This window comes from Hippocampus bargibanti, linkage group LG14, assembly GCF_051943395.1.
Source record: "Hippocampus bargibanti isolate YZ-2025 linkage group LG14, ASM5194339v1, whole genome shotgun sequence".
Taxonomy (NCBI): Eukaryota; Metazoa; Chordata; class Actinopteri; order Syngnathiformes; family Syngnathidae; genus Hippocampus; species Hippocampus bargibanti.
This window is the reverse complement of record NC_142747.1, coordinates 15,094,205-15,114,060: the sequence shown is the minus strand read 5'-3', so window position 1 is coordinate 15,114,060 and position 19,856 is coordinate 15,094,205. Positions and strand designations below refer to the sequence as shown.

At 40.0% G+C, this 19,856-nt stretch overlaps 1 protein-coding gene across 9 annotated transcripts in view; it reads right to left on the bottom strand.

The window, feature by feature from the left end:
* The window catches only part of dock10 (dedicator of cytokinesis 10), a 61,158-nt gene that overhangs the window by 20,313 nt on the left and 20,989 nt on the right, over positions 1-19,856 (bottom strand). For 8 of the 9 annotated variants that reach the window (XR_016117249.1, XM_089014606.1, XM_089014610.1 and 5 more), the window contains exons 2-25: positions 13,971-14,090; positions 12,997-13,086; positions 11,958-12,040; positions 10,483-10,555; positions 10,106-10,243; positions 9,023-9,157; positions 8,305-8,485; positions 7,934-8,019; positions 6,984-7,067; positions 6,741-6,899; positions 6,255-6,476; positions 6,060-6,182; positions 5,459-5,541; positions 4,738-4,860; positions 4,586-4,665; positions 4,331-4,518; positions 4,049-4,114; positions 3,863-3,955; positions 3,667-3,790; positions 2,993-3,114; positions 2,519-2,602; positions 2,231-2,323; positions 1,930-2,048; positions 1,637-1,706 (exon numbers count right to left, since the gene is read on the bottom strand). Coding sequence is in view for 8 of the 9 variants with exons in the window: in XM_089014606.1 (XP_088870732.1) it covers positions 1,637-1,706; positions 1,930-2,048; positions 2,231-2,323; positions 2,519-2,602; positions 2,993-3,114; positions 3,667-3,790; positions 3,863-3,955; positions 4,049-4,114; positions 4,331-4,518; positions 4,586-4,665; positions 4,738-4,860; positions 5,459-5,541; positions 6,060-6,182; positions 6,255-6,476; positions 6,741-6,899; positions 6,984-7,067; positions 7,934-8,019; positions 8,305-8,485; positions 9,023-9,157; positions 10,106-10,243; positions 10,483-10,555; positions 11,958-12,040; positions 12,997-13,086; positions 13,971-14,090 (2,739 nt within the window). In the remaining variant the exon portion in view is untranslated. Of the gene's footprint in view, positions 1-1,636; positions 1,707-1,929; positions 2,049-2,230; positions 2,324-2,518; positions 2,603-2,992; positions 3,115-3,666; positions 3,791-3,862; positions 3,956-4,048; positions 4,115-4,330; positions 4,519-4,585; positions 4,666-4,737; positions 4,861-5,458; positions 5,542-6,059; positions 6,183-6,254; positions 6,477-6,740; positions 6,900-6,983; positions 7,068-7,933; positions 8,020-8,304; positions 8,486-9,022; positions 9,158-10,105; positions 10,244-10,482; positions 10,556-11,957; positions 12,041-12,996; positions 13,087-13,970; positions 14,091-18,263; positions 18,444-19,856 lie in introns of those variants that run through there. The other variant, XM_089014607.1, reaches the window with a different exon arrangement.

The window sequence follows — 19,856 nt, the reverse complement described above, 5'->3', positions numbered from 1 at the left end:
TTTTTTCCTAACTGACATCAGGAACGTTTTATAGCATCTAAAATACCCAAAAAACACAGTATGATGTTTTTAGTCAGATGCAAAACACCAATAAAAATGACTTAAAGTGTCCAAAATCTGCAAAAAATTGAGCTGCGAATTGAGCATTTTCAGAAAGTCCCGCCCCCAGTTCGTGACGTCACGCCAAGACGTCTTGCATTGCTGGAGAATCAAAACAATGACTTCAGATTCGGAGAATATGCTTTCTTGTTACACATCCAGTTATGAATTTGATCCAAATAGTTCTGAAGAGGAATGCATATGTGTTTGCAATCGATTAAATAATTTATTCCGTGCCATTTTGAGGCAACATTGGGGCAAAATGTATCACCAAAAAAGAGGCAGAAAATGTCGACCAAGCTCCGTGTGAGGAATTAATCAGCCCGTTTCCACAGGCTGATAAATTCCTTATATGGAGCTTTGTCGCCCTCTTCTGCCTGTTTTTGGTGCAACACGACGTTTTCAGGCCAAACAAGTACAAGACGTGATGGAAGGACCTCTACAATGTGTCCTTTTTTCGGTCAGGGGCGTTCCTTCAGTGACGTAGGGTGAGGACTCGTCACCAACTCAAAAACAAGACTTACGGAATATTCAGCGCGAGTCTTAACACGTAAAATCTAGCTATATGCGGTGGAATCTTGGTAAAATACGCTCAGTAGAAGTCATTATACAAATTATGGACACAACTTGTCCGGAGACGTCGGTTGTCCTTTAGTCAGTTGAGAGAGGTTCGGACACACTCGTGAAAAAACGAAATTGATGAATGCTTTAAGACACATATCATCGACAACCCAACCCAATTGGAATTCATTGATTGATTATTAAGGTGATACATCATAAAAACAATCAAATACATGTAAGTAAGGCAGGGAGATTTGAGAGCATTCCCTTGATGAATAGCAGCTCAATCCATTCATGTTCCAGTGAATTCCACCCCTTTCCATCTTTTCTTTTCACAGAGAGCATGCACACACACACACACACACACACACACACACACACACACACACACACACACACACACACACACACACACACACACACACACACACACACACACACACACAAAGACACACACACACACAGACACAGACGTGAATCTCGTGCCAATCGGTTACCACGGCAACTACACTTCCATTTACTGTTGCAAGCCCTCCAGCCGTTTGTCTCTGCCACAAGGTCTTCCAAGTTCCGCAACATTTTTACGACACTGCGGCCGACATGAAAGTGCTCTTGTGGTTCCTCTTGCTTGCTACGCTAATTCTCTTTCTGTTGCACTCATACCCCCCCCCCTATTTCAAAACAAACAGGTCTTGTGTATCCCACTGAGATGGCTCAATGATCCCACTCAATTAGCTTCTCTTCTTCTTCCTGCACTTTCTCTACATGCATGTTTGCATAATTCTCCGGGCGCGTGGCCGCCGGCACCCACACACAAATAGCTGCACATGCAAATACATAAAGCCCCTTTTTTCTGTTTTTTTTTTTTTCCTTCTGCAAATCAAACAATTTGTGAACTTGTTCTATAGCCTTGTAGGAGAGAAAAGCTATCATAATCATCAAGTGATCTTCACATGTACAGCACACCCTTCCGTACCTTTATATATGAGTGCAGGTAGTGATCAAGGTTTTCCTCGTGGCACTTGGAAACAATGTGGAGCAGCACTCTGAAAAACATAATCAAGTACTTTTGCTATTATGGGACCGAAAAAGACCCCACCACAGGCTAAGAAGACATTAAAGAAAATTACGATGGAGCAGAAGAAGGATATCATTGATAAACACGAACGAGGTGTGCGTTGGTGTGACTTTAAGTTCGTAAGATGAGGTATCACTGTATATCAGCAACTGTAAATGCCGCCAGAAGAAACCCGCAGTGGCATTGTTCACCTGGTGGTGGCAGTAGTAACCTCATCATTGTCATTTTGAGCCAGGACCTTGAAGAGCTGGTTGAAAAGCACGGGAAGAAACCTGATGATCACTGGTATTCTCTCCATACTGAGGAGACCCTGGTAGAGGGTGGAAAATAAGGAGTAGGAGTGAGCCAAGAACAAGAGATACTATTATAAATAAAGGAAAATGAACCCTTACACACTGTAATGTTTCACTGATTAGATGTGGAACAAGTTGGCCTTGTTTTTATTTATGTTTAACTAAAACGGATTGGAATGTTTTGTTTTTCTCCTCTAACCTTCAAGCAGTTAAGAAAATTGGAGGTAGGAGGTAGCGAGAGGTCCAGCTCTCTTTTCTGGCACTGCTGGAAGAAGCGGTTCAGGTGGGGGTCCTAGCGTCAGGAGGAGAATAGGTTGAGAGTTAGAAGAAGGTGGACTCTGTTTTTTTTCAAGTAACTATGAACTTGTATGCCAAATCATAAGATAAAAGTGTGGAGATTAGGAAAGCATGTGTGGTTAAATGTGGCACTAAAATCACCGGGTCAATCATATGACAGTGGCAATTTCGAGACATTTGAATTGTTAACCTGAGTGTACACAGTTGACACGACATTAGTTGACAGTTTGAAGATTGCCTTTGCCCCATCAACCCATTTTACATCAGCTCCACTCTGTGAAGACAGAAAATATAGAACATAGTAAAGTGAATCAACCAAGTTCAAAGCTTTACAAATCATGAATGGGGATACACAGATAAGGATTCCCGACAACGTATGCTTGTGCATGCGCTCAAGATGGAAATTTTCTCTAACTTTATGTGTGGGCATGTTTGTCAAGGATAACGATGGGACTTTGTCAACTTTTTTTTAATTGTCTCTGGTTGAGTTAGCTGGCAGTATTGATTCATGTTCTCAACACCACTCTGCTTCTGCACATCACTTCGTTCAATACGATTGTGGTACCACACTCCAATACTGACTTTTTACATTTTGACAAAGGCCTGAGGAGAAAATGGGTTTCTGAACATTTAATATTGGTGTGCCAAAACTCAAATGTCATACTTTAGTGTTGTTTGCCTCTTTGGTGGCAAGGTAACCAGGGGGCAGGTTACTGGAGACCGAGATGTTGAACTCCTGAGATGACAGACGACCTTCTTTGAGGAGAGGCAGCCAAGAGTAGCCCACTAAAGAGTCACAAACACAAAATGATGATGTATTAGAGTAAAATAACAACGTGATCAACTACATGTTATCTCATTCACTGCCACATATGTACAAAAATGTGTCCACTCCGGTGCCAGGGTTTTTGTCATTGTCACTTGAATTCCAGGACCCACAGAATATTGCGTTTTAGGACTACATAAACATTCAATACAGCGTAAGAAACCTTAGACTATCTTCTTTGATCAGAAAAAAATGTTAATTCCTAAATTATATGGGTCTGGAGTTATCTGAGCTTAAAATGCTGGTGGCTGTCTAAAATACAATGCAAGATATAAATATTGCTTTATATAGCGCTTTATAGCTGGAACAAAGCGCTTACATCGAAAAAAGGAAAATGTGGAAAGGAAAAAAACATTAACAGAGGCCATTGCCAGAGTCCATGGCCAGCGCTTTATCGGCACCCAAGCAAGAAAAAAACAAAACCCGAACAAATTCGGGAATGGCGCTCTATGTCATATTTTCAATTCCAAAATACATTTGTGAATGGCAGTGAATGAGTTAAGGAGTCTCACCGAGGGTCTCCAAGGCCTCTTTTCTCTTGGCATTCGTCTTCGCGTTGATGTCACATGTGACGTGGTAAAACGAGAAAAGCAAATGGTGCTTTTCGTGAAGTTGAGTCGGGAGCTCGATCTTCACCTGCGTTGTCAGAGATGAAACAAATGTGTCTTTTTGTTGAAAATTGCATCATTTTTCATTTCATGAACCTACCTCATCATAGAAATCAGGGTTTTGAGAGTGATGCAAGACAGTAGAACAGGCTGTTGTGGTGAACATCGGACCACCCGGTTTGCCATAAATGCACTGGACAGAACAATAAAAGAATTCTCAGCTGTTTTTTAACTACAAACAAAAAAGAAAAAACATGCAGAGTAATTGTTTTGAAGAATGCGTTACCTTTAAAGGTTTGCCGGGCTCTTCGTCTGAACTACGGAATTCCACATAGACGGCAAGATTACGAGCCTGTGCAGAGGAAAAGCATTGTAACGTTAATAATGGGATAAGAAGCTGTCCAGTGAGCGCCTAAATGTACCAGTGCTCCTTATATATGGAAAACACTTTGAAATAAGTCATTCATTGAAGATGCGTCTTATAATGGAGTGTGCCCTATAGTCTGAAAAACACAGTAACCAATCAAAAATACAACTAATCACATGTTTGCGTAAACATCTGCTTTACCTTGGCGAAGCACTTCTGGCTGTCATATTTGAGATGCTTGGGGTAAACGTAGATATGGTTTCTGTAGACACGGTACGGCTGAGTGAATTTGGTTGTGTCTTGGATGAACTCCTCCACTTCGACCGTAGGTTGCTGTTTGTCGAGATCCTCGAAGGGCTTCACGGGGACGTAAGAGGACGTCACGCAATCTAGAAGCACAAATGTCTCGTGAGGAAATGGTGCGACACAAGACAGTTCTTAAGTATTCAAGCATACTTGGAAGCTCCAGTGGCACGTAGTCCACCGTGATGTCCAGAGTCCCAGGAATGGTCTGAAGCTTGCTGGTCTTCTCAGCCCTGATCGGATGAAAATGGCATAAAAACCGACGTTTTTCTTGGAGAAGACCGACTTTGATGGTCAAGTCTTACCTCCTGTACTCTGACACGAGTTTAATCAGATCTTCTGTGGAGATTTTGTTGCTCTCCTGTTTAAAAAGCGGTGAGAATCGAGACTCTCGGTCGAGTGCTCCCTGGCTGTCCTTGAAAAGTGATCTGTTGTACATACATCAACAATAATCTTAAGGCAGAATAAGGCCAGTTACCAAGTACATGGGTGACTGAACTTACGGTTTAATTCGATCTGTGGCTGCGCTCATGTGTCTCATATAAACATTCCAATTTTAAGACAAATTAATAACACTACAGTATACGAATTAAAATTGAACAATTCGTGCATTGTGATTTGATGCCTCAGTGGACATGAACATTCCATGATTTCTGGTCTGCACGCTTTCTGGTCTGCACGCTTCGGCCAACAGGGGGTAGTGTCATACAAATATGCAAAACACAACAAAGAAGAGTTGAATAAATAAGTGACTCTCTATTAATGTAAAGTGATGTGGACCCCGCATACTTAGTTTCGGCAGTATCGATTCATATTCAGTTTTGCTTTTTGCTATTCGCGGACTGACAAATCTCCAGGTAATAGTCCGTCTCCACCATAGTTGTTTGCAGAGGATAAACTGTTCACTTTCTGATTTTTGTGATGACATTTGCTCCCGGTTTTTTTTACTTGCAACCAAAAACAGGTACAACGAGACAAGGCGACCGAGTGACAGACAAATATCAAAATATTTTGTCTGCTACTGACCTGACGGACCAAGCAAACGGCATTCTGTACTTTCCAAGTTTACTGCAGAACTGCTTGTTGGATTTTAAAATCTTCTGGACAATCTGTAGACATGATATACACAAAAGGAAATATGAAGAAGGTCGAGCTTCTGTATGACCGTGTCTGAGAACTTCATATAAAGGCATGCTTGGATGAATTAGGTGGTTATGAGTATAACATCATCAAAAATTACTTAAATTCCCAAAGTCGCATTTCAACATTTTATCGAAAGTTCTTCAATTAAACGTTTCAAAGACAATTTCCTCTCCAATCACAATTGCAGCAGTTGTCTTTCCAGCAGCTCATGTATTTTTTTTTCTACTTTCATTCCTTTCATAAATTTGCTGCTGTGAAATGTACATTTCTTCACTGCGAGACTAATAAAGGCAAATCCAATTCAATCCAATTGTACTTTTTTGTTGCTAAAAAAGTATCAGTAACAATTTCATAAACACTGAAAATACTGCAAAATTTTGAACAAATAAATAAACGGATAAACCTAGTATCTAGATAGATACATAGAAAGACAAACAAACAAACAAATAAATACAAACATAAATAAATGAAATTGCATTCTTACCTTGCCAGAATCTGTGTTTTTGATGTACGGCTCGGTCCCACATGCAATATTTCCCATCAGCACCTTCTCTACTCTGGCCACCATCACGATATCCGTGTGTGGATTGGTCACGGAGAATATCGCCTAAGACGACATGTCGTTAAAGCTTGTTTATGAATGAACATTTTCTTGTGAAAGCCACGTTCTGTTTGATACCTGTTTGGGAAAGCATAGCCACTGTTCCAGCTCCAGGCTTGGATGGCTTTCTATAGACTTCTTCTCTCCGGGAGCGCTTACACCATTCTCCTGAGCTCCAGAAGCACTTCCTCCGAGCATCAGACGCACAGCGTCGTGGTTGAGGTCCACATGGAAGTCAGCGGAAACTTTCCGACCCTCTCGAATGTCCAACAGTGATAACGATACGAAAAACGGCTCAATCTGGTAACCACACAGAGCCAAGAAAAAAAGTCACATGATTGAATGTAGAAATAAGAGGGGAAAAAACGTGCGATTGTTAGCATGGATGGTTGTTCATCTATTTGCGCTATGCGATTGGCCGGTACTCAGTTCAGTGTGTGCTACTACTGTCTGGAGACAGCTGGCATAGGCTCCAGCATGCCCGCTCGCTCCCCTTGTGAGGATATGTGGATGGATGGATGGATGGATGGATGGATGGATGGATAAAGATCTCCAATCACTTACATTTGTGACAGGTCCCGTTTCATTTTCACTGATGCATCCCTGCAGCATGAAGTTCAGCGATCGGCACGTTACCATGAACCTTCTGCCTAGTTTCTCTTCAAAAGGACGAACTGTGCAGTTTTCACTCGACGGATGCTCTGTTCGCGGGCTCCTCAGGACCTGTGATTGACAGATTGCAGAAGGCTTGTTGGCCATTACAATACGTACGCCTAAAATCCATTGTTTAGGTAATGTTATACATACAGGGGTGTCAGGGTCAAGCGAGAAGAGATTCAACCTCTCCTCCCTCCTAGCACAACGGATTCTGTCATCGGTCTCGGAGATATACTGCACAAAAGGAGATGACATACGATAATGATATGACAGGAAACCAAAAACCACATGGCTTGTATACACTCGAAATAGACATGGGCTTCTAAAATGGGAATCATGAGTGCTTGATTAGAGAGAGAGCTTTTCCTGAGGAAAGAAACAGTAAGAACGAAGCAATTAGTTGAGAGTTAATTGATCATTTGGGAATTTTTGCTACTGCAATCGCTTCATTTCTTATTTTTAGTGGAATGTTCAATGGGTGGCTGTTGAATAATTCATACATCCATTATCACATCAGAGGCCTTGACGAGCCAGTGGTTTGAGCTTTGACCTCAAAATGCTGTGGTAAGAAAATAACGTGTAGTTGTGAATATGGGTGGTTGTTAAATTCCCGCTCTGGGGTTCCTGTGGGGAGTTTGCATGTTTTCCCGAGGCTGGAGTGGGTTTTCTCCGGGTACTCCGGTTTACTCCCACATTTCAAAAAATTTAAGCAATGCTCCAAATTGAAACTAGATGTGCATGCGAGTGCGAATGGTTGTTTGTTTCTGTGTACTTGGCAACCGGTTCAGTATGTCCCCCACCTACTGCCCGAAGATGGCTGGGATAGGCTTGTGAGGACGATCAGAACGTGGATGGATGGATTATGGCATCAAATCAAAAAGTTATATGCAGATGCGGCTCTAAAATTCCTCCACAGTTATCAAATCATGTTTCTAATTAAAGCCTCTTCAAAGTCATTTTTGGGGAATAATCGAAACAATAAGATGTGATATTTAGGTCGGGATAAAAAAACAACAACTAAGCAAAAATAAACAAACAAAAAACAAACAAATAAATAAATAAATAAATAAATAAAATAATACATAAATAAATCAACAAACCTTAGCTAGCTCGGGATTGATGCCGTTTTCTGTCGTGTCTTCGTTCTCCAGCAAACAGCCATCACTCAATGACGTGTCAAACACATCTGGAGGAATAAACAAATGCAGCGTGATGAAGTACTGTATTGTATTGTATTTTAATTCAGTAGAATAGCTTCAGTAGCACAATTGTCAAAAATAGTCATACATAGAGCAGATTCAGGATTAAATATGACTCAAAATGTGGCATTCATGGGCTATAAAGCAGGCAAAGGTCTTCTGCATTGAAATATTTATGGGCATGCAGCAGTTCATGATTTATGCTCATAACTTAATTTAAAAAGGCTCCTGACTCACAGGAGTCGCTGACATGAGTGTTTTACAATCCTCACCCTGGCGATGGTCGGACAGGTCTAGACTCTTGCGATCCGGAACATCGTGCGGAGTGATCTGCAAAATGCGCGTCAAGGTGTTGATCCACTCCTCCATATCCTGTTCAGTCTCCGCGGCCAGCACGAAGTATGTGACCTCGTTCATCTTTAGCTCAAAGGCGTGCTTCCTCAAACGGTTATTCTATGGGGAACATTGATCATCATTCAAATGGACAGTCCGCGGCTGGATGGATGCATGGCTTGTGGAGCCCGCGATGAGAATAAAGGAGCGTCAACGCAGAGCGCCGACGCGTATGTGGAACTGTCGCGGCTTGGAATTGAAGTGAATTTACATGGGACAATCTCTTTTCGTAATGGATGCTACAGCTTTGTGTTTGCTTTCAGAATTACGCTTGTAGCAGATGAGCACATTCCACCGTGACATCCCTGATCCACTGGTGAAAAGGACGCTTAGATCCTCTCCACTTTCATCTAGAACTCATACAACAAATAAGGTGGAGAAAGTTTGTAAAATTGAATGACTGTCGGTGTCTTTTGTGTTGCGTCACAATATTCAAGATGACACTGTGAGACTGTGACATTTTCTACTTCTTCCTTTCCTCTTACTTTCATAACTTTGCTGCTGTGAAATCTAAATTTCTCCACTGCGAGACTAATAAAGGCTAAGCCAATAAAATCAAATTGCGTATAGGTCAGATTCGGAAACTTTGGAACATACCTGCACAACACCGGTACACGAGTCGAGAAAGATGCAGCCTTTGGGTTCCTTGGATATCTTCTCGTCTTTGTAGAAATTCATGATGTAGGAATTGTCTGTCAGCTGGGTCAGCTGGAAATATCTCCTCTTGAAGGACTGTGCAATGATGAGAAATTTTAATGCAGGACCTTAGCGAAGGACTAAAATTAAAAACAATGGTGAACCTCCGCTTGAATGCAAAATAATGCAAATCTTCTATTGTCCACTTCCCGTGAACTGGACATAAGTCACTAAATCCCTATGCTAGCTCATCTTCAATTGGAGGCGCTTGTCTTGACATTGCAGTGGCGTCGCGCTCATCTTGGCATCACATCACTTGAATTCCAGAACCCACAGAATATTGAATCTTAGGACTACATAAACATTCAATATAGCATTAGAACCCGTGGACTATTTTTTTTTTATCAAAAAGAAAGAGTTAATTCCTAAATTATACGGGTCTAGAGTTATATGACCTTGAAATGAGGGCAGCTGTCCAAAATACAATGCAATACATATTGGTTTATATCGTGCTTTAACAACAGCTGACGTTGGAAAAAAAGTGCTAACATGGAAAAAAGGGAAATGCTGCCCCGTGTGGAAAATAAAAACATTGAAAGAGGCCATGGCCAGCGCTTTATCGGCCCCCAAGCATGAAAAAACAAAACCCAAACTAATTCGGGAATGGCGCTCTACGTCATATTTTCAATTCCCATATAAATCAGTGAATGGCAGTGAATGAGTTAAAAGCCATTTGGCATTGAAGGTAATGTTGCAATGTGCAATGGTTTCCAGCTGCTTTGAGATTGTAGTTTGAAGTATATTCATTAAAATAGGCAACATTAAAGTTTTTCAGAAAACTATAAATAGCCTTCCACTTTTTTTGCTGTTTGCATGGTTACTACACATACTGTAACAAATCATCTAATTTGACAGCGTGACACATAGTAAAGAGTCTAATTCAACCAAGATAACCATGCTTAGTTTTGACTGACAATGTTAGAGAGAGGTATGATTGACAACAAAAAGAGGAAGTCAGGGTGCCTGACAAGTTTGTGTCCTCACCCGGACAGTGATGCTATTGTTGACGGTGCTGTTAAAGTTGCCCTTATAGAGCCAGCCCGAGCGAAAGACACCAATTCCTCCCCCTCCTCCCCCACCGCCTCCCCCACCTCCTTTGGACGAAGACAGGGAGGTGGTGTCCTGCAAAAGACAAACACGGCTACACATAAAGTACATCCTCTCGTCCTGGAGATCAATAGAGGGACAGGAGACATGCTCGACGGGACCATTTGTCAAACGATGTGTGTAAACAATAATGAGCCCAGTCCGGTAGGCGAAATTTTTAACAGCTTGATGGCTTCATGATAAACTCATTGGAGGAACATGACGCCAGGAAGTTTCTCCAGCACGTTAATGTGTTTGAAAAGGCCATTACCAACCTCATCCTTGTCCACGTCCTCATAGTCAATCTCAAAAGAATGGGACGGCAGCTTCTCAGCTTTGTATAATTTCCTAGAAGAGAGGAAAGTAGACGTTATTGAAGAGGATGTAGAACTGTGGCAAAGTAAGCAAGGGATATTATTTGATTATCTGAGTGGCTCTCTGGGCCCTCAACAGTAGGTAAGCTCTTCTCTGTTGGTTTGCTTTGTGTGCGCCGATGAGATGTCGAGCTCATGAATCTGTCACCGGAAAGACACTTTGCTAAAAGTCACGCGGTTTGTAAAGGCTGTCAAATAACCGCCGCAGTAGACGCATTTGTGGTGATTGCGGACTGAAGCATGAATGCTTCTCCATTGGCAGATGGGCGTTGCTGCAATCAAAATTTAGCAGTTACCACTGAATGCATACAGTAGCTGAATATTCCAGCTGTCTAATGGTTTACCCTTCATTTTAATTCACTCGAAAAGGATATTGAGTGTTTAACTCAATGCTATGGTTTATTTTTCTATCCACGCTGCTTATATAAATTCGGTTTTAGGCCAGCGGATACCAACATTTTGGAACACCGACAGGGTGAAAGCACTTGACCAAATAGACCAAGGATGGGCGCCATCTCATAAAATGCATTATTTCTGAAATATGGGAGTAGGATAGAGGAACCGGGAAGAAAATAGCCACACAAGCAGCAGCATGGTATTCACACGGTGCCAAAATTTTAAACTGAGCTTCAAAAGTATGAAGCAGATATGCAATAACCATGCGCCTGTTTCTTTGTCATGCAATTGACAGGCCTTATTCATCCATTCATTCATTTATTCATTTATGTATTTATCTACATATTTATGTATTTATCTACATATTTATGTATTTATCTACATATTTATTTATTTATTTATTCATTTAAGTGTTTATTATTTTTGAATGTATTTATTTATTTAATCATTTATTCATTCATTCATTTATTCACATATTCATTCATGGATGGATGGATTTATTTATTTTGTTATTTATTCATCTACTTATTTATTTATTTATTTATTTATTCATCTATGTATCTATTTATTTATTTTGCATTAGTAGTGATGACCAATCATTATTATATATATATATGTATATATATTTTTTTTATGTAACCCCATGTGTTTTTCCCCCACCAAAATCAAAACATTCCTTTGGGTCTGGGCATAACTAACTAAATGCATTAACATCTGTCTTATCCTGCTTTAAATACACTTCCGGTTAGTTCAGAGGTCATGGGAACTGACACTGGCAACCGAGACCCATGTGATACCAAGAGGACATTCCTGTGGTTTGAATTGCTGGACTGTTTTGTATCGGTCACATCTGAGAAGCTTCATACCCATGAAACATTGCTTTGTTCTTCCCCTTAATAACTCCTTTTTGCACTCAACACCCACTGCCCTCTTGTTCTCCTTCACTGCTTCGTGGTATGTCAGGTTCATATTCACAATACCTTGGCAGCAGGCGGTAATCTCCAGCGTAGTCATCATACTTGAACTGGACCACGTTCAGATCTGAGTTGTAATACTTGCAGGCCTGGTGAAGAGGATGAAGAATAGGTCATCAGACTTTAGTTGACCTGATTCAGCTGAAATAAATAATAATAATAATAATAATAATAATAATAATAATACTACAGTAAAGTCTCGTTATATCGATATCGGATATATAGAAAGTCCCGGTTATATCGATACTATTTCTATGCACGCACGGAGAAAATTACATGCAAACAGGGTCGGATATATCGATAGTCCCGGTTATATCGATATTTTTTCGGACTCCCTTGAATATCGATATAACGAGACTTTACTGTAATAATAATAATACATTTCATTTATAAGCGCCTTTCAAAACTCTCAAGGACTATTTACAGTCAAAGGATATTTTTTCTGCGGGTGAGCAACGATAGCAGGCACAAACCCTGCCTCATAAACAGTAAAAGAAAAAAAGGCTGTGATAGGTTGAGACTGGGAGAGAACTCTCAATTTCTATCTTTCGTAGGCAAATATGCACCTTTGGATAAATGTAATTGTCTAAAATGTGAATCAGTGTCCTCCATCTTCAGAGGTTTGATTCGCATGTTTGTTTTGGCCAAGCTTTTACGTCGGATGTCCTTCCTGACACAACCCTCTGTATTTATCCGGGCTTGGGACCGGCACAAGAAGACACTGGCTTATGTCCCCTTGTGGCTACAGAACAAGCAACTCTATGAACTTAATATTAATGAAGATGCTCAATAAAAGGCAATGACAGCAAGGATAATGCAGAATTTTGGAATATGAGGCCATTGAAATGTGACATGTTGATATTTTTCGTTAATCTTTAAAAACCTCTAAAGGACAGTTCGTGATCCGTTGACCTGATTAATACTGAGGAAACTAGAGCACCCCAGCTATCTAACCTGCTTTATTCCATGGAATAAAAGGCCTCCCACACCCACCGCCCGCCTGCCTTAAAATAAAGCAGCACAAACATACAGGAGTGCATCTGACCTGTCTGACCAGCAGACACTCAGCCTGGAGTTCAGCACCCTCAGGAACAGCTGACCTGAGAGTGCGTCTCTCTTGGGGCACTGTGGATACCTGCAGCGATAAAGAGAGGGAAAAGATGCATCACCATGGAAACAGTTTCCAATTTCCAGAGGATGCACAAAATTGGCTCTTTCACTGGAGCAGTCTTTTAATTTTAGATTCATGAGCAGAGTCCACCGGAAGAGAAATTAGAAATTAAATCACAGTCTATTGATTTTAAATACTGATAAGTCGCATTTATTTTTACTGCACCAAGCATGCTTTTTTATCTTTGCTTCTCACAAAATGAAATTAAAAACGTGAAAGGCTCTACTTTCTTCATTAGTGTGTACATGTGTGACGACAACAAGCTGAAAACGTAAGTTGGCCCAGACATGATGTCACATCCCCTCACGACTCGCCATACATGGATGGCCTCATTGCCATTATTCATTATGGTTCAAGATGTACAGTAAATCTTTCCCCTTTATTGTTTTTAGCTGTTTTTCACCTCCTCTATTTTTGTCAACAATGTCAAACAATACATGTACTAACCTGCAGCTGAACTTGGCATGGTGATAAATCACTTACGTCTCATGTTACTCACTTCGGAGGCCTCGTTCAATTTGTCTGCTGGCATTTAGACACTCTACATTATGCCAACTTTGAAGAAATGCATTTATTCTTTGAATAGAAACTTTTATGAGCCGACTATATAAAGACACACTAATGTGTTACATTACCACTTACTAGAAATGGAAGCCATTTTCAGGTACTGCATTGTGATCATCACCGTCAAGCCTTATTTCCAGGCTCTCCAAGTGAGTGCTGCCTGGCATAAGGCTTGCGTGTTTTATGAGGGGATTCCCTATCTCATTCTCTAAAAGCTCCACTATGATTTGATAGAATCAAGATCTTCTACTCTGACTGCATTAGCCACATGCACGCACACTTACTGTGAAATCATTGTCAGGAAACAGAAGCAGCTCTCTAAGAGGGTCCTGCTTGAGCTCCGCTCCCAGTTCCGAGATGACAGCCTCGTAATCGAGTGGATCAATCAGCTTGGGCTTCTCTTGCTGCAAAACACACATAAGACAACATATCGATCAACTCGCTGTGTATCCAGCTTTGATGGAAACACAAATAGACGGCGGCCACAGATGGACTAGCGCAAGGGTCGGCAACCTGCGACAACGGAACCGCAGGCAGCTCTTTCAACATTAAGTTGCGGCTCTACGTGGTTGGGGAATATCAATTACTATCATCCGATGGGAGTTTGTTATTTGTCACATAAATGTTTATCACTTCTTTACACTAGATGGCTGTTTTAAAAATGCTATTGAGATGAAAAAGGGAGTAGAGCTAATGGTGATTCTTTCTTCAGACCTTGTGCAATTTCGGTGATCAGCCTACACATTCGTACACATTTGAACACAGACAGTGCATCAACACACTTAGACTATAAAGCCAGACTCAGAGATATACAATATTTTTTCTCTGCATAAAATGACTAATATTATAGCATCTTACTAATTACTTAATTGTGAAACTCTTTTTGGGGTATGTCTGAATGTCTCTGCTAAACTGCATCTCCAGGTCACCATGGTGCACAGACCAAAAGGTAAAAAAATATTGGGCTGGAATGGATTAATGGCTTTTGCATTGATTTCAGTGGAGAAACATGATTTGATCTGAATAATTTGACTTCAAAGGATGTTGGGAATGGAAATAAACTCATAATCCAAAGCACAAATGTGTGTCTAGTGCTGCAAAAAACTAATATTTTCATAGTAAATGACAATACATCCAATTTTGGAAAAATAAACAATTTTAAAGTACTTTAACCCATTAAAAAAGCGTTGCTTCAAATTTACTGTTCAGAAAATGCACAAACTCATAAAGTATAATTATTGAACTGCTTCGGCCTCTAACTTGTCAGTAAATATGCAAAAAAAACTGAGATAACTAACTGATATAACTCATATAACTAACTGGAAGTAAAAGCAAATGTTTGTATGTCTTAAAAAAAAGGTTTTTGAGAGCCACTGTTGCAGTATTTGTCTCTGACTAGAAATGTGCACAATAAAGACATCATATGCTCTTTGTGAATGTGGCCATAGTGACAATGTGGTTTTAAACATGGAAACAGTCAATTTTCCACCGGCACAACACAAAGTGAACTTTTTGAGGGAGGAAAGCCATCATCTCAACATTTCCTGCGTGGTACTGTGACATCATTCGGACCTAAAAACAGCACGTAGGAAGTACCCGAGTGGCTATGACTGCTGAAGGAGAGTTGAGGCACACCCCAAAGCACTTGATGACATGTGGGCGAAGGAAGATATCTGTGCAGTGTTTAATCTAACCAAGATATGGTTGGAATTTCCTCGCTGTACAAGAATATGTATTACACTTGAGGACAGCGACCGCTCTGACGCAAAATGTGACTCCTAACTCAAACTGAGAATGACATAAATAGTGAGAGAAAAAATTTTTTCCTCCCCCTATTTTAAGATCACACATTCACTCCCCAGATACAACATTAGGAAAGTGCAAAAAAATCAATAACAAAAAACCATCAGTGCTGTACTGGAAGGGGAAAAAAGTAAAACAAAAAATGTCGCTATATAAAGATAAGGTTGTTTTCCTTACCACTCTGTTCCATATTTATCATTGCGGTTCTGGCACCATGTAGTGCAATGTCGGGTGGTCATTGTTAAATGTTTTTTGACAATTGATGAAAAGGTTTCTTCAGCCGTCATCTGTACTTCTTTGAAGGTGTCGGACGGTTCGCTTCTTATCCAAGAAACTTCGGCAGCAAACTAAAGTCTTGCTGGTAGTTTCGGCCCTATAAATATATATATATATATATATATATATATATATATATATATATATATATATATATATATACACACACACAGTAAAGTCTCGTTATATCGATATTCAAGGGAGTCCGAAAAAATATCGATATAACCGGGACTATCGATATATCCGATATCGATATAACGAGACTTTACTGTGTGTGTATATATATATATATATATATATATATATATATAAAGATATATATATATATATAAAGGTTTTTGACAGCCACTGTTGCAGTATTTGTCTCTGACTAGAAATTTGCACAATAAAGACATCATATGCTCTTTGTGAATATATATATATCCCTACTGTCCAGACGTGGCGGTGCCGGACTCTACTATGATTGGTCCCTGCTCTCAGGTAGGGGGGGAGCAGAAGACTAATTCCTGCGGCTCCACTGATTGCTTCTATTGTCTTGACTGACAACTGGCTTCATTGCCCAATTTGCCCTGGTATCACCTCATCAGCATGAATAATCATATGTTGCCTAAGCAGTCTATTGTACGAACGATTCAAATTGAACCTCACCCCACCATTTCGGTTTTATGAAAATAGCTTCTTTTACTCCCCTTTCAAACCAGCTATTTTTTTTTGCTAAGATTTTAACCTCATTGTCGTCAAATGAGAGGTTGCTAGCTTTTAGGTGCAAATGTACTGCCTGCTTTTTTTGAGAATTGATTGTTCCATGGTTTAATCGGATAAAATGTTATTTTGCAATCAAGTTATGACCAAACCATCTGCACTGACTCTGTTTAACAACCAATATCGTTTGTTATTTATTTCGCCTTTCCGAAGGACCACGAAAATAAAAGATGTAATACTGTTGGAAGCATGAAATCAGATGATTTGGATGAGTTTCAGTAAAACAATGACTGAAAATAATGTCTTGATTGTTAAAGATGAGTTTTCATCAGTCATGATACAGATAATAATAATAATAATAATAATACAATTCATTTATAAGCGCCTTTGAAAACTCTCAAGGTCACTTTACAGCCACAGGATCAGTTTTTCTGTGGGTGATCTAATTTAGAGTGCATACAATACATACTAGACAACATGTACCAGCAATAACATTTACAGAAGTAATGATGTGTGGCATACTCAGTGATTCAGACAAAATACTCTTTTCAATATGTGTTCAAAAGATCATTGCACACAAACACATACACAAACACACACCACACCCGGAAGTTAGAGGAAGCAGAGGAAGCCTCAAGTTTGTTTGACATGTCCACAGTGCTCACAGAAGACCTACCTCCTACATGTATGTCTACCTTAATGGTCCAAACAGGCGTACAGACACCATGAAAATCAACAGCAAGTTCACTTTGGGTGACGCCAGTGTCTCGATTCTTATACTTTCACTAATGTACCATGGTCGGATCAAAAATCAATAGGCCTCTTTTAGCTGTCTGCGCATTGTTTATTTTTATTTTTCCTGTAGTCTGGCCTTCCGTCATTCATCTAGCATTCATCTGAGCTGGACAGTTTTTAATGTTATCAGTATATTAATGAGGGAATCGCTTTGGTTAGTTTGCATTTTACATGCGGCCATGTCATCAAGAGAACAGTGGCTCTCTCGTAATCACTGTAAAAACTGCAAATGACCTATTCGTGTTTTGCAATCTGTTGTAGTTAGCATCAAAATTATTCATGCACCAACGTCAATGCCCAAATACAGGTACTTATTGATCACAAGAGCTTGAAAGTACATTCATTTGCAAATTTACCCATTGTGGGAGTATTAAGGGCTTTCTGATTTTGATTCAATGAAGAAATTAATTAAAACAAGTGAGCAAATTGTTCCTTACTAGTTTCAAATAAAAAAACTGTCTAGCAGCCATGTTTTGGTCAATTGTTTTTAGATTTAAAATAAACATTCCATAATAAAGAAGGCTCATTATGAATTCATTCATTCATTCATTCATTTATTCTTACAAAGACAGCCCATAAAGCAAAAATTTGACTCAGGATGTCCTGCTCTACAAATATTTTGTCAGTCATGCCAATTTTCTTCTAAGTGACATATCCTGCTGATGACATTTTGGATGATTCTTACAGTTTATGGGAGAATCAGCTTTTTTTTAAGATCCCTGCATGTTATGTAAATATCAGCGATGGCCATACTTTTGAGTTTCAACGTAAAAATAATCATCCTCTTTTGTTGCCAACGACTGGAATGGAAGTGGACTCAATGCACTCAACACAGTTGGATCAACAAAAAAAGACGAACTAAATTACTGTACTCAGTCACATCATCATTGTAACATAACCATTAAATATGCTGTTGGTAGCAGCCAGACAATACTTGAGATGCAGAAAGTAGCAGAATGTAAGAGGCAGACGCAGTGAAGAAAATATTATCAAATACATACAATACTCAACCTGGTGAAATCCGACCTCATGCGTTTACTCTTGATTTTTCTCCTTAAGGTAATTTTGCTCCTGAAACTCATGATAAAGCCTAAATAATCCTTAAAAGGGTCAAACTGAAATGTAAAAAAATACAATCAAATACTATACACCTCAACAAACACACGTCGGACCGCATGTGCCTTATCACAAGCAGAACCGGCTTCAGGTTATGTGTCAATGCACGTGGACGCAGAGGAAGTTGTTTTAGACGCACACCCACACACCCACACGCGTACACACACACGCAAACACACACACACACACACACACACACACACACACACACACACACACACACACACACACACACACACACACACACACACACACACACACACACACACACACACACACACACACACACACACACACACACACACACACACACACACACACACACACACGCACACGCCCACCCACACAGGCCCACACAACCAGCCACAGGCAAGCGCAAAAGCAGAATTCAAAATTCCCCGGCACAATTTCTGAAGTCAGCAAGATGCTTGACACACGCGGCATGAAATAATTATTTGCCCATTAAAAGGTTCACAAGCATATCCACAGTGTGAAAACATTTTCAGGGGAATTCTACCATACAAGGAAACACAAATCAGCAACATGAGAATGAGTGTGTTGGATATAAATATGTTCAACAGTGTATGTATGGGCAAGGCATAAACCATTTGTGATCTGACAGAAAAGCACTTCCTGTGATAAAACCTCAGAGCAGATCAATATGAAGAGGAAACAACCCCTGAAGGTGGCTGAGAACAAGTGATATGTGACAGAATGTAGTTTTGGTGAAAGCTCGTGTTTGCCAAGGGCACATTTTTATAATTATTGTTTGTATTTCATTTTTAAAGGAACATAATTTAACACAAGATTTATGTCAAATTTCTTTTTAAAATTGTTTGTGTAAAGTTACAACCCCTATATTGACAAAAATACAGAAGCCCAAAAATTATTGGAATTGGAGTTTGATCAAAACTCTACCTCTTTTTCCCTTTGTTTTCTTCTTCGTCTGATCAAATTACTCACATGGATTCTCTTCTTGTCTTTTCAACATGCTCTTGCTCACACCCTATACCATAGTTGTCAAAGTCAAGGCCCGCGGGCCAAATCCGGCCCGCCACATCATTTTTTTCGGCCCGCGAAAGCAAATCAAACTTGTTAAATTCCATGATGATTGCTAAAATCTGAGCCAAAATTTCATATTTTTGGATGTCAACCACAATAAAAGTCATTATTCTTGACTTCAGATTTGAAAACAAGTTATTCCTTAATTTGCTGTGTGCTCTATATGTAATATTTGAAGGGATTTAAACATTCTAATGGGTTCCCCAAATTCATAACGGCCCTCGAGAGGAAACCATAACTACAATGTGGCCCGCGGCAAAAAAATGACTTTGACACCCCTGCCCTATACCCTTTCAACGTCTCAGCTCTGCATCCCGTGGTTGTCGGCGTTCCCATTTTGCCGGTGTGAGGCCGACTGATGCTGCCGTTGACAAAGTACAGCTGTGAGCAATACATCAGCATGGAGAATTCAGACT